Source organism: Felis catus, chromosome D3 (genome assembly GCF_018350175.1).
Source record: "Felis catus isolate Fca126 chromosome D3, F.catus_Fca126_mat1.0, whole genome shotgun sequence".
In the NCBI taxonomy this organism is placed as follows: Eukaryota; Metazoa; Chordata; class Mammalia; order Carnivora; family Felidae; genus Felis; species Felis catus.
In genome coordinates, this window is record NC_058379.1 from 15,976,564 (window position 1) to 15,998,121 (window position 21,558).

The 21,558-nt window shown below is 44.7% G+C and overlaps 1 protein-coding gene and 1 long non-coding RNA gene across 2 annotated transcripts in view; one reads left to right on the forward strand and one right to left on the reverse strand.

The window, feature by feature from the left end:
• The window catches only part of LOC123381098, a 263,344-nt gene extending 257,119 nt beyond the window's left edge, over positions 1-6,225 (reverse strand). The window contains exon 1 of the long non-coding RNA XR_006587616.1: positions 4,986-6,225. This is a non-coding gene — a long non-coding RNA (uncharacterized LOC123381098). The remainder of the gene's footprint in view (positions 1-4,985) is intronic.
• Positions 6,226-10,213: 3,988 nt separating this feature from the next.
• Positions 10,214-21,326, forward strand: PRKAB1 (protein kinase AMP-activated non-catalytic subunit beta 1). The gene is made up of 7 exons (XM_003994713.6): positions 10,214-10,662; positions 13,536-13,699; positions 14,904-14,997; positions 15,282-15,396; positions 17,733-17,866; positions 19,065-19,133; positions 19,405-21,326. Exons 1-7 carry the CDS (start codon positions 10,504-10,506, stop codon positions 19,480-19,482), a joined length of 813 nt encoding a protein of 270 aa, XP_003994762.1. The 5' UTR covers positions 10,214-10,503; the 3' UTR covers positions 19,483-21,326.
• Positions 21,327-21,558: the final 232 nt, after the last annotated feature.

Here is a 21,558-nt window from a genome sequence, read left to right on the forward strand (position 1 = left end):
TGCAACAATGCGAATGCACTAATGCCACCGAACTGTACCCTTAAAAATGATTAAAATGGTTCTTACACCATCCACAAAAATAAACTCAAAATGGATGAAAGACCTAAATGTAAGACAGGAGGCCATCAAAATCCTAGAGGAGAAAGCAGGCAAAAACCTCTCTGACCTCAGTCACAGCAACTTCTTACTCAACATGTCTCTGGAGGCAAGGGAAACAAAAGTGAAAATGAATTACTGGGATCTCAGCAAGATAAAAAAGCTTCTGCACAGCGAAGGAAACAATCGGCAAAACTAAAAGGCAACCAACAGAATGGAAGAAGATATTTGCAAAGGGCTAGTATCCAAAATCTATAAAGAACTTATCAAACTCAACACTCAAAAAACAAATAATCCAGTGAAGAAATGGGCAAAAGACATGAATAGACACTTCTCCAAAGAAGACATCCAGATGTCAAACAGACACATGAAAAGATGCTCAACATCACTCACCATCAGGCAAATACAAATTAAAACCACAATGAGATACCACCTCGCACAGTCAGAACGGCTAAAATTAATTCAGGCAACAACAGATGTTGGCGAGGATGCAAAGAAAGAGGATGTCTTTTGCACTGCTGGTGGGAAGGCAAACTGGTGCAGCCACTCTGGAAAACAGTATGGAGGTTCCTCAAAAAATTAAAAATAGAACTGCCCTATGACCCAGCAATTGCATTACTAGGCATTTATCCAAGGGATACAGGTGTGCTGCTTCGAAGGGGCACATGCACCCCAATGTTTATAAGCAGCTCTACTGACAATAGCCAAAGTATGGAAAGAACCCAAATGGCCATCGATGGATGAATGGATAAAGATGTGGTATATATGTACAATGGAGTATTACTCAGCAATCAAAAAGAATGAAATCTTGCCATTTGCAACAACATGGATGGAACTAGAGGGTATTGTGCTAAGTGAAATTAGTCAGAGAAAGACAAATATCATATGACTTCACTCATATGTGGAATTTAAGATACAAAACAGATGAACATAAGGGAAGGGAAGCAAAAATAATATAAAAACAGGGAGGGGGATAAGGAAAGCACAAATAATATAAAAACAAGGAGGGGGACAAAACATAAGAGACTCTTAAATACAGAGAACAAACTGAGGGTTGCCGGAGGGGTTGTGGGTGGGGGAATAGGCTAAATGGGCAAGGGGCATTAAGGAAGACACTTGTTGGGATGAGCACTGGGTGTTATACAAGGGGATGAATCACTGGAATCTACTCCTGAAATCATTATTGCACTATATGCTAACTTGTATGCAAATTAAAAATTAATTAATTTTTTTTTTTAAGTTAAAAACAGAGGGGCGCCTGGGTGGCTCAGTCGGTTAAGTGTCCAACTTCGGCTCAGGTCATGATCTCACCTTTTGTGAGTTCAGGCCCCGCACCGGGCTCTGTGCTGACGGCTCAGAGCCTAGAGCCTGCTTCAGATTCTGTGTCTCCCTCTCTGTCTCTGCCCCTTCCCCGCTTGTGCTCTCTCTCTGTCTCTCTCTCTCTCTCAAAAATAAATAAACATTAAAAGTTAAAAACATAATTACCATATGATCCAGCAATTGCACTACTGGGTATTTACCCACGGAAAGTGGAAACAGTAATTTGAAAAGATATATGCACTCCTCTGCTAATTGCAGAATTATTTACAATAGCCAAGATATGGAAATAACCCAAGTGTGCATTGATAGATGAATTAATAAAGAAGTTATGGTATATATAAGTTATAATTCTAAGCGAAATATGTCAAAGAAAGACAAATGCTGTATGATTTCACTCACATGTGGAATTTAAGAAGCAAAAGAACCAATAAAGTGAGAAGTACAAAAATTTTTTTAAATGATTAAGACGGTAAATTTTATTTTATTTATATGTATTCATCATGTTTTTCATTTTCTTTTTTTAAGTTAATTAATTTATTTATTTAGTAATCTCTACACCCACCATGGGCTCAAACTCACAACCCCGAGATCAAGTCACATGCTCTACCTACTGAGCCAGTCAGGTGCCCCATGTTCTTTATTTTCTATACTTTATGATGTTTTGACATCTTGGGCCCTCAGTGACTGGGAAGAGACTGCACCTCCCAAGATTAACTGATTTCTACTGGTAGTAAATGACTTGCCTGGAATCTGCAATGCAACCAATCCACAGCCCATACTCTGAAGCACATTCTCCATCTGGCTTTTAGACTCCAGCAGGCAAAATCTCTCTGCCCTAATCACCCCAGGGCCCAGTACCAGACAACCAGGGACCATCCCTATAGCCCAGGACCCAACGAAACCACAAGAAGGGCTTTTTGCACATGCTCTCCCCTCACCCTCTCTACCTGTGGCCAGCCTGACTGGCGTGGCATATCCCCTCCTCTTGGGAACTGAGACTCATAAACTATCTTTTCAATGGCCATCATCTCCTGATCTGTTGACCTAACCATACATGAATAAGTCCAAAATCCTGGGTACGTTTTATAGCAGCATATTGTATATTTTTGTGTATTTTATTTATTTAACTTACTTATTTGCATATTATTGTATATTTTTAAAAAATAAGTAATTGTTAAGAGTATTGAGAAAGACTGACATATCAATTATGATACATCTATCCTACCTTAGTTTGGTATGGTAGCTAGGGGTGAAGACGGAAGAGTCCAGTTTCCTGCATCTAAATCCTGGCTCTACCACTTACAAGCTCTGTGAGGTTGGGCAAATTACTTATCCACTGTGCCTCAGTTTTTTCATCTGTAAAGTGGGGGTAATGATAGAATGCACCTCTTATGGCTTTGTGAGGGTTCAATGGATTCAAACAAGGGCAGTACCAGGTATACAGTAAGGACTCTATAAATGTTAACTATTATTGTTATAGACTCTGCAGCCATTTAAAAAATGAGGGAGATCTGTATGTGCTGACATGGAAAAAGACACTAAGGGGGAAAAAGTCCCCACTGTGTCAATTTTTTTTAAAAGGAAAGTGATATAAGCAAATACTTCTTCTGGAAAAGGTTATATAGTTATAACAAAATATGCCCCCCAAAAGCATACTAGAAACTCTCAACCGGTTATTTTGAGGAGAAGGAAATAGAGCTCTAGTAGAAGGTGTGAGGGGAACTTTTGTATTTTATTCAGTATCTCCTATATTACTTGATGTTTTTACCATGTTCGTTCATACTTAAAAATAGACATTCAACTTTTTGGAAGACCATGGGAATATTTCTCAATGTTCTTCATTGCCACCTAGGGGGTTCTGGAGGTATTGCCTGCCATAATCATGGTCATTTGTTTAAACTTAACTATTTTAATAAGTGATACCACCTTCTGAATTTAGTATCTTACACCAAGCAATTCATAGCCTCCAACTTCCACTAATGAGTTTTGCAACAATAATGAACACAGATCCATATTTATAAAAGTCAATAGATGCTAAAAAAACAAAAACAAAACAAAAAGAAAAACAAACAAACAAACAAAAAAACCCACCTTGTTTGATCTACTTCACTGAAAGATTCTGGCTTCATGTTATAATCTTGATCGGCCTGAACCACCGGCCCCACCCAAATGATCTCACCCTGTACCCAGTTATCTGTCCATAATGCCTGAATTTCTACATCAACATGGTTGCCTGACTTTGAATATTGGTTCCATGACTTCCTATCTGTGTGACCTTGAGCAAGTCACTTCACCTCTTGGCTTCAGTTTCTTCTGTAAAATACAAATGATAATAATAATAGTCCCTTAAAGGATTCTTGGGAGCATTATGAGTTGATATATCAAGCACAATGCCACTCACATAATAGAGTTTGATAAACAATTTTCACTGGTAACACCTACAGTCTTCAAATTTCAACGTGACGCTTCTGCCAGGAAGCCTTCCCTGATTGGCTCACATTCCCCTCATAGATCACATTTCTCCTATGTAGCGTTTGTCACAGATGACTGTTGAATGATTGTATGATAAATGTCCATCTTCTCTAAGAGGATCACAAGCCCCATTAGCACAGAGCCTGGGTCTGGTTTTACCCACCATTCTCTAGCCCCAGCATCTACCACAGGGCCTGGCAGATAGTTTGTGCCACACACAATTATTGATAAAGAAATGAACTAATGAGGTTAGAAAGCTGAAGGCCTCTAAAATACTAAACGTTAACTAGAACAGATGTCACAGACTGGTTAGGTTCCGACGGGCTGCACAGGAGGCCTGGACTTGAAGGATCATCCAAGGATAAACAAGACAACTCTCACCTTTGTCCTAGGACTTGCCCTGTTTCTTCAGTCGAGGTGAAATTCATATAACATATATAATAATTAATCATGTTAAAGTGTACAATTCAGTGGTATTTAGTACAGTCACAGTGTCCTGGAACCACCAACTATATTAAGTCCTGAAACATTTTCATCACGCCAAAAAAAAAACCCAATAACCATTAAGCAGACACTCCCCATTCCCTCTTAGCCCAGCCCCTGGCAACCACCAATCTGCTTTCCATTTTTATGGATTTACCTATTACGGATATTTCGTATGATGGAATCCTACATACACGTGGCCTTTCGTGGCTGATGTCTTCCACTTAGCATAATGTTTTCAAGGTTCATCCACTGTTAACAGTGTGTCTACAACTGACCGCCTGGTTAACAGCAAAAGCCTCAAGGCATTTACAACCGCCCCCCCCCCCCCTTAGTCTACGTCTACCAAATCCAAAGCGACTCTCACAGAGGCTGCGCTTGCTGCCCTCTGAGTCCTGAGGAAGGCCCACCAAGGCCCTCAGCAGCTCCGGGCCACGACCCCAGGGCTGGAGCCCTCTAGCCAGCAGGCGGGAGGCTGGGCTGAAGCCCAGGGGGCAGGGATGGCCCTGCGGAGGCAGCCCTGCGCCCTCGGCGGCCCCTTCTCCTGGCGCGGAAGTCAGGGGCTGCACCAGACACGGTCCCAACCCCACGGCCTCGCAAGGCCAAGCACTCACGTGTCGCCGCAGCTCCCGGACGCTCATCAACTGGTGCTGCACCTCCAGGTAGATGGGGCAGCTGTACAGCGCCTGCAGGCCCACCAGGGCGCGAGGGAAGGGGGGGGCCGGCCAACCCTGCTTTCCCGGCCTAACCCGTCGCCCCAGTCCCAGCCCGCCTATTGGTGGATTAAAAAAAAACGTAGGTCGAAAGTTATACCCGGATTTTCACCTGGGAGGGGTAGAGGGCGGGGCTCCTAACCCCAGTGGTTCAAGGGTCAATTGCACTTCTCCTTTTTAGGCCTGGGTAATATTCCATTGTGTGGAATATTCCAGTTTATCCACTCATACCTTGATGGATATTTGCATTACTTTCACCTTTTGGCTGTTGTGAAGGGTGCTCTCCAATCCTGTTTTTGTTTTTTCTTTAAGCCCGCATGGAATGTCAGATCATGAAGACTGAAATAGCAGTGTCCTGTCAGCCACGAACTTGTATAATTCAGCAAGCCATTTTGCCTCCTCTGCTGTAACCCAAGAGGTTCAACCAGGATTTTTGTGCAAGTAATTTATTTGGAAGGTGATTCCGAGTGTTTATTTAGGAGATGATCCTGAGAAGTGACAAAGGAAAGAGAGGAAGGAAGCCAACAAGTTTAGTGTACCTTTATGATCAAGTTAACTGTGTTGGGCATAAATTGGTTCAGTTCCACTGGGGACCTCTGTAGTGGACACAGTATGGAACATATCTTAGAAATGTTCCACCCACTGGCCAAGGAGCTGCAATATCTATCCACTAACTACTGTCTGTCACTGCTGAGGACCGCTCACAAACTATCCACTGTGTGGCCCCTCTGGTCTCCCCCATGTGCATGCCAAGAATGCTCTAGAAGGCCCTCAGATAGAGTCACATGTGCTTACGGTAGGAAACTTTGGGCATACACAGAAGGATGCACGCAGATTGCAGATGGGACGCAGGGGTCATCAACTAGGCATGTTAGAGGGCTTATCAAACTCATCCTCAGATCCCTAGGAGCTCACGTTTTAATGAGACAAATACAGATTTCTTTTTATTTTTTTCACCTTCGGTGAATCTATGCATGAAAACTGCTTTAGTTTGTCAGTCATCTTCTTGGGAAAGGGAAGAGATATCCATCCTTTTCTCCTCCATTCCTTCAAAGCTTCTTGATAGAGAGTAGATTCGGAGTGAACTTTATTAAGACAGATGTGTTACCAGGGTGACTGGGTGGCTGGGTTAAGGGGCCGACTTCAGCTCAGGTCATGATCTCGCCATTTGTGGGTTTGAGCCCTGTGTCAGGCTCTGTGCTGACAGCTCAGAGACTGGAGCCTGTTTCAGATTCTGTCTGTCTGTCTGTCTCTCTCTCTGCCCCTCCCTCTCTCTCTACCTCTCCCCTACTCATGCTCTGTCTCTCTCTCTCTCAAAAAATGAATAAACATTTAAAAAAAAAAGCAGATGTGATACCTTGAGCTGGGCGCTTCTCACCTTGAGGTCTCAGTTTACTCTGTAAGGGAAGCTATTTCTTTAAAAATATTTAAAAAAATTTTTTTTATTGAAAATAAGACAAAGATACAGGAAACCACACAAAAGTGTGGCTTAGTGAATTATTATAAGGCAAATGCTTTAATAACCACTACCCAGATCAAGAAATAGAATTTTGCCAGATATATCACAAGTCACAAAATGAGACTGTCTGCCAGTTAATGTCTCTTCCCTGGAAGTCTACACTTATAAAATTTACAATTCTGTATTTTTATAATCAGTTGATTTCTAAAATTCAGCCCTACCCCTAAATTCTATGATATTATAAAATGTATATCAATCATTATGTGAATAAGATAACATTACTCCCATACCCAAACCCTCCCATGAATTCCCACTGACTTTGAATAAAATCCAGAAAGTTCCACTGTGACTACCAAGCCCCAAAAGGATCAAGCCTTTCCTCCTGCTTTCCAACACACTCCCAAATCACCTCTATGTTTCTGCGGCATGAAAAACTCATACCCACCTCAGGGCCTTTGCACTTGCATTGTCCCTCTGCCTGAAACCTCTTCCCAAACTATTTTCTCATCTGACTCTCTCTTGTCAGTAAGGTCTCAGCTTAACTGTGACGTCCTCAGGGAGGTCCTCCATGACCACCTTATCTAAAGTAGTACCCAGTCTCTCTCTCACGTAATTTCATTAGTTTCCTACATAGAAGTAATCACTCTGAAATTATCCAGCTTATGTATGTTTGCATATTCGATTATGTATCTATTGCTACACAGGGCCCTTCAGCTTTGCAAAAGGATTAACACTACTTTTCCTGTCATTCCTTTATCCACAGCACCTAAAACAAAGCCTGGCATAAATTGGCTCTACACAAATACTTGTGGACCGAATACCATGGAATGAGTTCATTTTACTTCTGAGCCAATGACTATCTCTCTGTCACAATGACAGTTGTATCTCGGTGGAGAGAGAACATGGGGTCATCTACCAAGAAAAGACAGACAAGTCTGCCAACATTGTGTTATTTACATCGGTGAGGTGAATTTCAGAAGGTCTGGTGGAAATCCAGGTAGGCCAGCTTACAACTCTATCTCAACAGCTCACACACACTGCAGTCTGTCTTAGATAAGGCTGCTATTAAAAAAAAAATGCCGCAGAATGAATGGCTTAAACAACAGAAATTTACTTTCCCAGAGTTCTGGAAACTGGAAAGTCCAAGATCAAGGTTCTGGCAGGATTCGAGTTCTGGTGAGAGCTCGCTTCCTGGTTTGCAGATGGCCTCCCATGGCCTTTCTTCTGAGTTTGCACGAAAAGAAAATGGGGACCGGGGAGATCTGGGACCCATGCTTTCACTGGGTTATCTTATCTGAGCCAGAGCAGCAGTCTTGAAACTTTCTTCATGCATAACAGCACCTGCATAGCCAGATAAAGGGTCCACAGCTTATGTGTTCATGAGCTCACCGTCCTCATGTCCATGGCCCTCCTCACAGCCTAGCGTGAGCAAGAAAGCTCAAAGAATGCATTCTGGGTTATCCTCTGGCCTGGCTTAAGTCCCTTCTGGGCCAGTAGAACCCTTTTGCCTACCCGAATTATTGCCTTTCCGGGAGTCTGTTTCCACCTTTACTCTGTGGATTCCTTTGGAGCTGGAATCATGGCTTATTTTTGTCTTATAAAATCTGTTTTTAAAATACAAAAGTAGTACATCCTCACAGGAGAAAAATTTCAAACAATAATTGAAAAAGAGAAAGTCCCCTTTCGATCTGCTCCTGTTTCCAAACCCACTCCTCTCCCCAGGTGGGACCACTATTAACATTGTGTTGTATATATTTCCAGAACTTTCCATTCACAAGAATAATGATGCCAATAAAAGTGCTAATGTTTGTTGAATGTTTACTGAGTCAGGTGCTATGCTAAGCACTTTCTGTGCATGTTCTCAATTAATTCACAAAACAAGCCTATAAGGTCGGTGTTATTTAATTTCCTATTTCACAAAAGAGGAAACCAAGGTGGCAGTTACAAAGTGGTAAAGCCAGAATTTAAACCCAGGCTAACTTCAGGGCTCATGCTCTTAACCTCTATTGTTCTGCCACTTGCTTTGGGATTTGGAATGTCATAGACACTTCTCCATATTTACCCACAGAATTCTATTTCCTCCTTTTTTATTTTTATTTAATTAAAAAAATTTTTTTAATGTTTATTTATTTTTGAGACAGAGAGAGACAGAGCATGAGCAGGGAAGGGCAGAGAGAGAGGGAGACACAGAATGTGAAGCAGGCTCCAGGCTCTGAGCTGTCAGCACAGAGCCCAACGCAGGGCTCCAACTCACGGACTGTGAGATCATGACCTGAGCCAAAGTCGGACGCTTAACCGACTGAGCCACCCAGGCGCCCCATATTTCCTCCTTTTTTAAAGTTGCTCATTATTCTATAAAATGAATTTTAAAAATTCATTTTGTCATTCTATTGCCACACCTTTTCAAATTTTGCAGTTTTTTATTTCCTTATTTCATCAAATCTAACATTCCATTGATTGTAAGGAGCACCCAGTTTCAGAGATTAAAATGTGAAATAAAATGTGCATCCTTAAAAAACATGTGCGTCTTAGAATTAATGTAATATGGCATTAGAGACCCTGTGGCAGATGGACATGCTTCCATATAATTTGCATGTGTATATTTCTACAGAAGTTCCCTGGAAGTAAAATTGTGCACTAAGATGAAGGTACATTTTTTATTTTGATGGATACTATCGAATCTCCCAGGAGACCATTTACTTGTTAGTCATCTGCCTACTATTAGCACAATGCCTGGCACTTTGTAGGTATCAAATAAATGTTTGTTCAGTAGACAAAATGCATGACCTAGCCCAGCAAATGCAAAGCATTTTGAGATAATCACATGCGAAACAAAATACAAAACCAAAAACCTCACCACCACCAAAAAAAAAACCATGACAGTGACTGATAGATTAGCATATTTTAGGACCACAAGTGTATACACTTTTGCTAAAGCACTGGCCACGATGTGACAATCGTTAATAAATTAATTAATTTTATGCAGAATGATGTGTCCAAAGTGATTATAAAATATCTTACAAAATTATCTATCAAAAGGCTGTGCAATTTTTTAAAAAATACACTCGTAACTAGCATTTTATAATGCCCAAACCTACTAGTCTTGAGAAATTTCCTGAGATCTTATGGTCTGTCATTTTCTCAAACACCTGCAAGACTACTTGCATCAAAATCACCTGGAGTTCATATTAAAATGCAGACTCTACTCCAGAGCCTACTTCGGAATCATAATTTCCAGGGAATAGGACCGGGGAATCTGCATTTTATTCAGGCAGTGCTTCTAAGGCACACAAAAAGCGTGTGAGCTAGAGCATTAACCAGCTTTAATAGTATGAGTCTCTTAATTAGATTAACACTTTAAATGATCTCTTTGGCTGTCGAGTGCAGGATCAACAGGAAGTGGGTAAAGATACCTAAAATAGCTAATGGCATCACTCATTCCAGAGCAGGGAAAGCGGCCCAGACCGCCCTCGCGCTGGCACGCCCCCTGCCGGCCTTCCGCAGTCTCGTCCTGACTCCGGCCGCAGCAGCTCACTGCGACTGCGCGCCCCGAGGCCCCTGGAGCCTCCTTTGGGTGTGGCTGCCGCGCAGATCCAGACCGGAAGCGGAAGTGAGGTCGAGTTAGCCTAAGGCGCTTCGCCCGCTGCTCCCGCCCCCACCCCCTATCGCAACCGACTCTCAGACGCGCCGGAAGCGGAAGTTACCAGGAGGTGGGGGAGTTGTTGGGAAAGTGTCGAGCTTATTTTCGGGCTTCCTGAGTAACGCGGGCTTGTGAAACGGCCGGTCCGTCCCGCACGCCTCAAACGGTTACCGGCCCGGAGCCCTCTCCCGAGCGGTGTGGTACTCGGGGCTCCGACTGTTTCCCCAGGGTCCTTGTGACCCGTTAGTTGCGGGAGTCTCCTGCCCCTTCCCTGGAGTGAGGCCCCGTCCGGCTTCCCGGTGTCCCCGCAGACCCCCGCCATGGGCAACACGAGCAGCGAGCGGGCCGCGCTGGAGCGGCAGGGCGGCCACAAGACGCCGCGGAGGGACAGCTCCGGGGGCGCCAAGGACGGGGACAGGCCCAAGATCCTGATGGACAGCCCCGAGGACGCCGACCTCTTCCACTCCGAGGAAATCAAGGTGAGGGGGTGGGGGAATCCGGCTCCCCTTGATTAATGTTGAGGGGAGAAACCCCCTATTAGATTCCCCGCCACGTCCTCTCAGAAACTTCGTAAGCGGGAGGGAGGAGATACTTAATTCTATTCACTTAAAAGCCAGATGGCCCTGTAAGAGCCCTCTTCGCAGTCCAGGAACCTGTGTCTAATTACCGAAGAGAAAGTCACCCCGAGGGAGGAGGAACTAACTTCGTTTAACATCATTAAGGAGAAAGCAGCTCTGGGACAGCGTTTCAAATTCTTAATTAATTAAGATCGTTGAGCTAGCAGCAGGTGAGCCCCGGTCGCTGCTTTCCCCTTAGGTATAATTAGTTTCACAGCCTTGAGAGATCTTTCCTCACCTTTACGGAGACGGGCCCTTTTTGTCGGAGCTGGTTTTGCAGTTTATTGTCGATTTTGGAGAGAACCCGGCGCACACGTGCAAGCTGAAAACAGAGTTACCCAGCTGACTGCAGTTGCCAGAGGCGTTTAGTTCTCCCTGAACTTGTGGTTCCCCCGGCTTCTTTAGAGCAGACTCAGAAAAGGAATTGGACTTCTGGAGGTCAGTAGGTGAGTGAAGTGTCAGTCTGAAAAGGGGGCAGCCAGCTGCTACTCAACCTTCTCTCTCCTCTCGTGTAAAAATATGACATGATATTTTAAACAGACCAAAGCAGACATTTTTAAAAACATTTTTTAATGTTTATTTTTGAGAGAGAGAGAGCGTGAGTGGGGGAGTAGCAGAGAGAGGGAGACAGAATCCGAAGCAGGCTCCAGGCTTTGAGCTGTCAGCACAGAGCCTGATGTGGGGCTCGAACCCATGAACCGTGAGATCATGACCTGAGCCGAAGTCGGACGCTCAACTGACTGAGCCACCCAGGCGCCCCAAAGCAGACATTTTTGCAGACCACATTTGGACATCCTAACTGTAGTCTGCTTTCATTCATCAAAACTTTAAAGATGAGCTTTGACTCCTGGTTCAGCCATATTCCTGCAAACCGCCTGATGGGGTGTGGTGTTTCCAGCTGCAGGGCCCAGTCCAAGGACACTTAGTGGTTCTGGCAGCTGAAAAGTATGTGGTATAGCCTAAAAAAGGAAGAACGGATCCCTTAAGGACAGGGCAACAGAGCAGGCTTGGGAAAAATGGGGTCTCCCCAGGCCCGGCATGCTCTCTGTTAGTATCCAGTTGCGTATTCATCATCATTGCCCATTGGGCTAGTTGCCTGGCGACTCATTCCACCTTTACTCATATTTTTTTCTCAGATGTTGGGCTAGGTGATCACATTATTTTAAATCCTCACTTGGATCTTGACTTTGAGTCCAACTCAAAAAGAGCCTGCTCTTCCTGGGCGTTAAGTCCTGTGATTTGCACTTGCTTTCTGAAATTGTGCATTCCCGGGGAGCTGTGTGCAAAGTGAACTTTGAAATCCTGGTTCTCCAAAGACTTGACATCCCTTCCCCCAGAAATCATCGCGGCCCAAGGACGGCTGTTTAAGACACCACAAGAACCAAACTCCTTTCTTCAAGGAGTAACTTGTGGTTCTGCTGCTGCTGCAAAGCTCCTATAAGAAATATTTAGCATACAGAGGATCTGTGGAGAATGATTTTAAATAGTGTCCATTATCATTTCCTGAGACGTTACTGAGATGATGTAGCAGAGACACTGAATTGAATGCCCTAGACCCCTAAAAAAGTCATGGATTATTTTAGTACACTAGTTCACCCTGTTGGCCGTGGTTATCACTTCCTCATTGGCAAGTGATTTTCCAGTCTGTTATTCTTTAATCTTTAGATCTTGTTAAATCTTAAAGAATGCAGGCTCATTTAAGATAAGCTCCAGTCAGTATTCAAAATGAAGATATTAGAAACTTGCTCAATGGCACCTTTTTTTTTTTTTTAAAGAAATTACAGCGCTTTTTTTTTTTTTTTTTTTAATTATTTACTTTGAGAGAAAGCGAAAGTCTAGGAGGGACTGAGAGAGGAGAGAGCGAGAATCCTAAGCAGGCTCCGAGCTGTCAGCACAGAGCCCAACACAGGGCTTGAACCCACAAACCATGAGATCATAGAGCCTGAGCCAAAGTTGGACGCTCAACCAACTGAGCCACCCAGGTGCCCCTGCTCAATGACATCTTTAAAGGTCTCTCCCAGCCTGGAACTCCTGCTCTTTTAATGTCTTTGGCTTCTGACTAGGAAATGTGTAAAAGGATCTAAAACCACATATATTTCAACCAGAGTTGGCTGTGTTTATTTCTCCCTTATTTTGGAATACCTCAGTTACACATTACTTCCCGTGCCTGAAGTTATTGTTTGCCATAAGGAGGGTCAGTCTTTGTCTTACCTTTTTCTCCCCGGTGCCTGGATAGCACTTTGTGAATATTTTTTCCCTTAGAATCTGGATTTGTGAGCTTCAAGTTGACAGCTCTGGAATTGTCTCTAATAAATTTTCACATACTTCGAATCTTGTTAATTCAGGGAAGAAAATGACATTTGTCAAGCTAGTCTTGAATTCATTGTACCCGCTTCCAAGTGAGTTCTGTAGTTTCTCCTAAAATTTTGATGTAGATCTCTTTAAAAACAATATTAACAGCTTGTAATTATTAAGTACTTACTACATGTCAGACATTAATGCAGAGCATTTTACACGGACTGTCTCAGTCTTTCACAACAACCTTAAGAAATAGTTGTTTTTGTTATTTTAATCTTGCAGTGGGGAAACCAAGGCAGAGCTGTTAGTTAATGAGTTTGAAAATGAACCTAAGTAGTCATCACTGCCTCTTTTTTAGAAGACTAGACAGGGTAACTGTGTGTTGCAGGGAGCCCACTGATGGCTTCCTGTCCCTGAGTAAACTGTTCCCTTTCTAGGCTCCAGAGAAGGAAGAATTCCTGGCTTGGCAGCATGATCTGGAAGTGAATGATAAAGCCCCTGCCCAGGCTCGGCCAACAGTATTTCGATGGACGGGAGGCGGAAAGGAAGTTTACTTATCCGGGTCCTTCAACAACTGGAGTAAACTTCCTCTCACGAGAAGGTAATTGCCTGGGCAATATTCACATATTTGTCTTAATCCAGGGATAGATACTCTGGTTTCTAACTGGTTTCTGCAGAGGAATAGAAAAGGATGTTTTTATAAAATGGATGCTGAATGGAAAATAATCTTGCTTAATGATTCACAGGGTTCAAATCTCATACCCAGTTAGACTCTAGGTTTAGAGCACACTTAGGAGAAAACACTTCTCAGTTATGAGTATCTCACAGACATCTTTGACTTCAGATAGGTTTGCTTAGGTAAGACTTCTTCCTCAGAATGAGAAATCTATTTCTAGTGCAGTGGAGAGAGAGCACTGGGCTGGGAATCTTCAAGCCCAGAATTTGGGTCCATGTTGACTAAGCTAACCTGTTGGTAACACCTGAGCCTCAGTGTTCCTGACTATAAGAAGGGAACATTAGACAGAAAATCTCTGAAGTTCCTTCTAAACTTTGACACTCTTTGTATTGCCTTTGTTTGGAAGGTACCTGTTATTTAGGCATCATTAGCAAGACCATGGTAAAACCCTTGATCAGGAATCCTAGCACTGACTTCTGTCTCAAATAGTCAGTGAAAAACCATCTTCACTAGTGAGTACTCTTGATGAAACAAAAGGAGAACTTGTGCCCTGCTGAGTGTGGCCTGATCACGGTCACAGGCCGCCTGCTTTTCCACTGGTAATGTGGGTATAGGAGGGGGACACTCAGCACAGTTAGAGTCATTTCAAGCAAAAAGCATTCCTGGAACCTTGTTTTAGACGTTAAGCAAGCTTCTTTAGAGACCTGTTTGTGGTTCTTGGGAAACTGATCCCGTCTCCTGCCCAAGGCAGACTGACAGTAAAACTCGGCAGCGTGCAGTTTATCTTGAGTTGCTGTCCTCTTTGGCCTCCCAGGTGCCAAGTGGTGTTTTGCGGGCAAGTTGAAAAGGACGAATGCCTGTTTGTTGACCTTTTGATGGTAGGAATGTGGATTCCTGGCATTTGACCAAAGTGAGTCCTTAAGGAAACCTCTTGCAATGCTGCTTTCTTACGGCTTTTCTAGATTGAGGTCATTATACTGAATTGCCTACAGTGGTTAAAAATGTTTATTCTTTTGCAGCTAAACTCTTTACACACAAAGGTTTGGTTTCGTCCCATGGCCAGTTTTGTAAGTAAGCTTAAGTGGGCAGCTCACCCAGCTGAAATCCTCTGCTTCCTTTTTCGTTGCAGCCACAATAACTTTGTAGCCATCCTGGACCTGCCTGAAGGGGAGCATCAGTACAAGTTCTTTGTGGATGGTCAGTGGACACATGACCCTTCTGAGGTACTCTTCCTCCTGCCCTTGGTCCTCTGACTGCCTTCACAATCCTAACAGCTCACTTTCCTCTACCAATTGTTGCCAGGTCTCCTCGTCCTGCTGGTAAAAGTCTCTGTGTGTGGCTTAGCTAGATGGCAGTGTTAATTGTCAGACTTATGGGCAAACTTGATGGAGATGAGCAGGTTGGCCAGCCAGGAGATGAGACCTTCCAGCCAGGAATTCTAAATCCTCTAAAGAATAACTCCAGAGACCTTCCACGTTATGATTTCTGCCTGTCTGTCTCTTCCCAGCCAATAGTAACCAGCCAGCTTGGCACAGTTAACAACATCATTCAAGTGAAGAAAACTGACTTTGAAGTATTTGATGCTTTAATGGTGGATTCCCAAAAGTGCTCCGATGTGTCTGGTATGAACACAGTTACTTTATACCACGTGTGTGCAGGTGGGGCTGTGCAGTCTAGAAATAGTCCTGTTTCTCTTGCCTCTCACTCTTGAGCTTGAGCTGCCCTGTCATGTGGATGTTTGTAGCTCCCTAAAGAGCCACAAAAGTGATTCCTAACTCTGTCAGGTCAGTTGTTGAAATCTAGCCCCAAGGGAGCTGTAAGGCATTTTTGTGGTCATCTCCAGTATTCAGTAGGCCTGCTTAGCCACAGAGAGCAGATGGTGGAAGCAGAACCAGAGCTTGATCTCGTGCCAGGGGCAGGGCCAAGAGGCCCTGGGAAGTTGCACTGGGTCAGTGATGAGCCACCTCCGGGGGAGCCTGCCAGCTCCCTGCCTACTGACGACCCTGTCAGGAGAGTCTCAGCCTGACAGGTGATAAACGGACACTTCAGTGATCTGGGCCGTCACTTATATGGCATATTAGCACCTTGCCAGAATCCCTTTGTGGGGAGAAAGAGGCTAACCACAGGAAACCGGCTAACTGCACAACCTGCTGGGTACCATCCTTAAAGAACTTTGCAAGAGTCAGCCAGGCCTCAAGCTTTCAATTAATTGCTTTTCATCCAAGCCCACAGGAAGCAACGTAATACATACAATTCAGGGGCAGTGATGTTTTGTAATCTAAGGCATCAGTGCCAACTCCACTGCCCCTTTTTGCAGGAGTGTAAACAATTCCTTGGACCCCTGTGGGAGGCAGTGAAAAGATTGTCCAGGATGGGACCTGATAGTCTAAGAAGACAGGTTCCGTGCAGTTTGCAGGATGATTCTTCATTGTCGGCTGGCTGGGCCTGGAGCTTCTGCCCCCATGATCTCTTACTCTTATCAGCTCAGAAACCACAGTGGTAAATTGACCATGGCGGGCTTGCTGTGGCTGAAAAGCCAGCTTGTTGAGCAGGAGTTGGAAATCCCAAGATAGTGTTCTTCTTTCTGGATAGCTAACAAATCTTTTAGAGAAGCCATTTATTTCTTTGTCAGATAGGTGGGAATAGGAGGATGGAGAAAATGCCCAAGTATCCCCCACTTACTGATAAATGTAACTTTAGGCCACATACCGAAGCTTTCAGTCAAGTTTCTGTAGCATAGACCACCTGGGGAAAGAAAACTGGCCCCTAACTGTTGGTAAACCAACATCAGGCTCTCCATAGACCTCATATTTAGATACTCATTTTCTTAAAATACGTATTTACTCCTATTGGCTCAGTTTTCTATGCTTGTTTTTCTCCATTTCCTGCTGTCATGTGGTTGAGGCATACAAAGTGAGCCTGTACCCTAGAAAGTGATGTTGAGGGAATTGGCAGAGCGGGGGCACATCAGGTTTAATCTTCCGCCCAAGGACTGGGTGGGCAGGACCCATCCTACGTGTCCTTTGACAACAGCTCAGTCCTTTCCAGCTGGTCAGACATCACTAAGTGAGCTACCTCTGACCTTATGAAATGCACTTCCAGAAGCTTCTTTTTTAAAAAAAAAATTTTTTTTTTTAATGTTTATTTATTTTTGAGACAGAGAGAGAGCGTGAATGGGGGAGGGTCAGAGAGAGAGGGAGACACAGAATCTGAAGCAGGCTCCAGGCTCTGAGCTGTCAGCACAGAGCCCAATGCGGGGCTCGAACTCACGGACCGTGAGATCATGACCTGAGCCGAAGTTGGACGCTTAACCGACTGAGCCACCCAGGCGCCCCTCCAGAAGCTTCTTAATATCTGTATAATCAAGACAAGCAAGCGTTTGAAAGGAACCTAAGAGTGGTGGAGTCAAAGAGCCTGTAGAGATTAGATTTATCAATTTTTTATTTTTGGTTTTAGTTTTGAAATGTGCCAATGCCTCATAATAACTTGTTTTCACCACTGTGTCTATAAACAGGCTGCTCTGTCTTCCATTTTATTCTGGCTGGTGGTGATCAGACCTTGGGCTTAGCTGCTTAAGCCTCGCTTGAAGCCCTGAGCGTCTTTGCGGTATTTGCCAGCCCAGCCCAAGGCGAGCAGCATTGTTCTGCAGGGCATGTCAGGTTAGGTTACTGAGAGCAGCTTCCTTGTTAGTCTGACCCAGAATCACCAGCTTTGCCACCACCGCTATCCGCTGCCAGGGCATCTGAGTTCATGCTGAATTTTATGCCAGTCACCCAAATTCCAGAAGAGTTTTCTCATTGCCTCTACTCTTCACCCTTGGGGCCTATATATATTCTTCAAGGGAATATAAATCTGTGTTGAGGGGACGAGGAAAACTGAACGGTGCCATAAATTCAGTGAGGCTGCTCCTAGACCTCATAATTTTCAAAGTAAATGTCCTGTCACCGTCTCCCGACAGAGCTGTCCAGCTCCCCACCAGGACCCTACCATCAGGAACCCTATGTCTCAAAACCAGAAGAACGGTTTAAGGCACCACCCATTCTCCCTCCACATCTGCTCCAGGTCATCCTGAACAAGGACACGGGGATTTCTGTGAGTACACAGGCGTCTGTCCAGACCATCCTCCACCGTCCTGTTGTGCCGCCCCTTTCCAACTGCCTCTCGGAAGCGGTTGGGAAAAAGGTTTCAGTGTTGCCCGTTGGTGTTAACTGCCAGGGTCCCCCTCTGATGTGGGAACGGGCTACCGGTGAGATGTTCCAGAGTGTGGGTGCTGCTCTCCCGTTGCACAAAGCCTTTCTGAACTTGTTTTCCTAGTGCTTCACTCTTGCCTCAACCTAAGCCCCATTCCTTGGGAAACATGACGAGAAATCTATAACCATTCCTTGTCGGTAAGCTACTTAATGGAACTCCTCCTCTGGCCCCCAGACTTCAGTATCTACTCTTAATTACCAAATTGTTTTCAGAAATGTCAGTGCTCTCGGATTAAAACTTGGGAGATCTGGCTGACACACATTTTCTCTGGGAAATTGATATTATTCGTAAAAAGAAGTATGTGTCCTCCAGGATCCTGAAGAGCACCCCATTATTACCTTGTTAATTTTCCATTCCGTTTCACTAAACATGCGCAGCACAGCCCTAATTCTTGGGAATCTGAGTGTTCTTGTGCTTTGTCCAAGCCACCCCCTGAAAGTCCCATGTTTATGAGGTGATAAAGCAGCCATGCTGCTTGTGGACTCCACATACAAGCGGGTACACGTGTGCTACGATGAAGAGCCAAAAGCATCCGTGTGCAGGCGTCTCCCGCAGCGGTTGTGGTTTGCCCTGGGACATGGTTTCCCAGGCACCGGGTGGCCTCCCCTCCGTCCCCCCACAGTTATCCATTTCATTCTTCATGCTTTCTGAATCCTACAGACATGAGCTTGCAGCCCACTGCTCGGGAATGTTTAGTATAGATTTATCTTCCTGCTCTCTCTAAAAGTGTATTCATTGGACGGCTCTCTCTCCTTCTCTTTCAATAAGAAGATAGCTGTGGCCCACTAGAGGCCAAGGTAAAGCCTGACTGGAGACACACACCAGTGCATCCAACAGGCATGCAGGGAGCTCCCCTTAGACCATAAAGCATGACCCCCTCACCTCACCTGTCAGATCAGTCTTTCACTACCCAACTTAAGCAGAAAGGGGCATGAGAGCCTGCCTCCTTTCCATTGCTACCTGGTGCTGTGAAATAAAGGGAGAATCTTCTTGATTTCCAAGTCCTAAATGCTCATGTCTGCTTTTGTTTCTCCAACAGTGTGATCCAGCTTTGCTCCCCGAGCCCAACCACGTCATGTTGAACCACCTTTATGCACTCTCTATCAAGGTAATGACACTTCTGTTGCTGGTAGAGCTGTGTTTCTCAAAGTGTGCTGTGAGGCCCCCTAGCAATAGAATTACTTGGAGTGCTTATCTAAAGGGCAGCTCCTGGGACCTGGTGCAGATCCACAGGCTCGGGTTCTGAAGGCAGAACAAGAGTGTTTTTATTAAGCCCTCTTGATGCTTCACACACACACACACACACACACACACACACACACTAAAGTTTGAGCTCTTGACTTGGTACCACCTTTGATCATTTCCGCCCTCTTCCTCAGGATGGAGTGATGGTGCTCAGCGCGACCCACCGGTACAAGAAAAAGTATGTCACCACCTTGCTATACAAGCCCATATGAAGAGCTGGGAGCCAGCGGTGGGCTCCAGGGAACAGTGTGCATCACCAGGCTCCACGCGTGCATGCTTTCCACTAGAGGGAACGGACTGTAAATTTCTCATTTCACACTCTTTATAAGACATTTCATCCCCACCGTAGTCCTGCTTGAAGGTTTGTTCCAGGCACGGCAGCTCCCAAAGCGCCTCGGTCTATAACAGTCCTCTTGGCACCCTGCGGCTGTGAGCCTTGGGGCTCACCGAGGCCGAGGACAGTGAGGGAAAGCAGACGGTCTGCTGCCCCCACACCACAGTGCATGAGGACAGGTGCAGTTCTGAACTGGTCGTGGAGATTCTTCTTCAGCCAGAAATGAACACTAGCCACTCTGCTGGGAAAATCTAAGAAGCAGGGTCTGAGGCCACGCAAAATTTCTAATCATATGGGCATTTTTAAGACCATCAGTTTGTCCCTGTTGAGGCCTGGCTGTGGAGGCAACAGCAGGTACCTGTCCTCTGAAATCAAAGCAATAGATGGTCGCCTGTTCTCTGCTCCAGGGAGATATAATTTCTGTAGAAATTAGAACCTGTCTGATTTCCAGATGAAGTTGTACAATTGTTTCTTCTGCTTTTGTGCACTAAGTATGTTTGTTTTAAACCAGAGGTGGCTGAGTCTCTGGCCTTAGGGCAATTTTTAAATCACCCCAACTAGAATATAGATCATGCGAACTGTATTCAGCAATAATCTGTTCTTAGAACAGACTTTGAAAACTGCTGCCGGATTTCTCCATTAAGCTGGATGATCCTATGGACTGACCACTGTTAGCTGGAAGGTTGTCCAGCTTTTTACTCTAATCGCAATGAGGGGACAGTATTACCATGAAAACTTGGGAGGAGCACCCTACCCTATGCCAACTTGCTCAGGACCTCTGTCTTTACTTAGCGACGAAGGCTGTAGCAGTTGCTGTCGTTTATTCTGGGAGGAACTTAGAACTTGACAGCAGCCTTCTAAATTCATGTCGAGAAGACATTCTTTGGACCAAAGCAAACCTCTTCACACTCGGCGTGGTTTCCGGGGAGATGCTGCAGACGTGCCCATTAGTGCAGGTTCCTGTCCTCAAGTCAGCAGAAGCTATGGTTCTGCCCTGTGTTCTTGCTGGGAGACGGAGGAACAAGCTCCCTGGTTGCCAGTATTTATTTGGTAAACCTGAGTCTGGGATACCCTTTTTTGTTGTTACTGCTTTCCAAACACTGAATTATTGTCACCTTGACGTACAGGTTTCAATAAAGCTTTGTAAAGATAACGGGACGCAGGCTTGGAGGAAGCTTTGATTTTACTCAGTCATTTGGAGAAAAGACTGGAACGCTTCCGAGGTTTACTCGGTGAGGTGCTTTTCAATCTTTGTCACGTCTTGCACTCATTGAAAATGGTACCATCCTCGTGGTACTCTGGGGTGAGTGACAGGGTGGCTCTGGCTGCCCCCAGGACTGAGGACCATTCCCTTGACCTACGGGTTTTGCACGCAGAATTTGGAAGGCTGTTAAGCCTGTAAAACTGAGTTCCTTTGAGCCACTCAGTTTTGAGGGGAGACTGAGGAGAGGCAACAGTGAAGGTTCCCAGTTTGAGCAGGTTGATGGCATCTCCAGGTCAAAGGTCTTGCCACCTCTTGCTTATCAGTGAGCACCACCACAGGAGCCTGGGATCTGGACACCCTTGGAAGACGCCAGGACATTCTGGAATCAGCGTTCTCATCAGCTAAAAGGAGCTCTGTTTGCTCTGCCAAACAAGATGGAAGATTACAGATGACATTGTAATAAGCCTTTCCTTCCCAAGTGCCAGGAAGTATTTAAATAAATGTATGAGAAAAGGGAACTTCTAGGTCATTTGGTTTACTTGAGGTGGAGAGTGGCCTAGAAAGCACTCCTACCTGGGTAACTGGCTGTCTCACCCTGAAAATCCAAGTGATGTGGGAACTCTAGATTTTGGGGACTATAGGGATTTTAAGTAGACTGTGGAAACATGCAAAAATCCTCTTTCCAAAACTGGATAAAGTACTTTCAGAATACAATGGAAAAAATTTACCTAAGCTCAAAAGTATAAAAGC

Excerpts from the sequence above, each read along its gene's own strand:
- PRKAB1 (XM_003994713.6), top strand. The coding sequence starts at position 10,504 with ATGGGCAACACGAGCAGCGAGCGGGCCGCGCTGGAGCGGCAGGGCGGC. Across the intron at positions 10,663-13,535 it reads TCCACTCCGAGGAAATCAAG|GCTCCAGAGAAGGAAGAATT; the intron begins GTGAGGGGGTGG and ends TTCCCTTTCTAG. Across the intron at positions 15,397-17,732 it reads AAAGTGCTCCGATGTGTCTG|AGCTGTCCAGCTCCCCACCA; the intron begins GTATGAACACAG and ends GTCTCCCGACAG.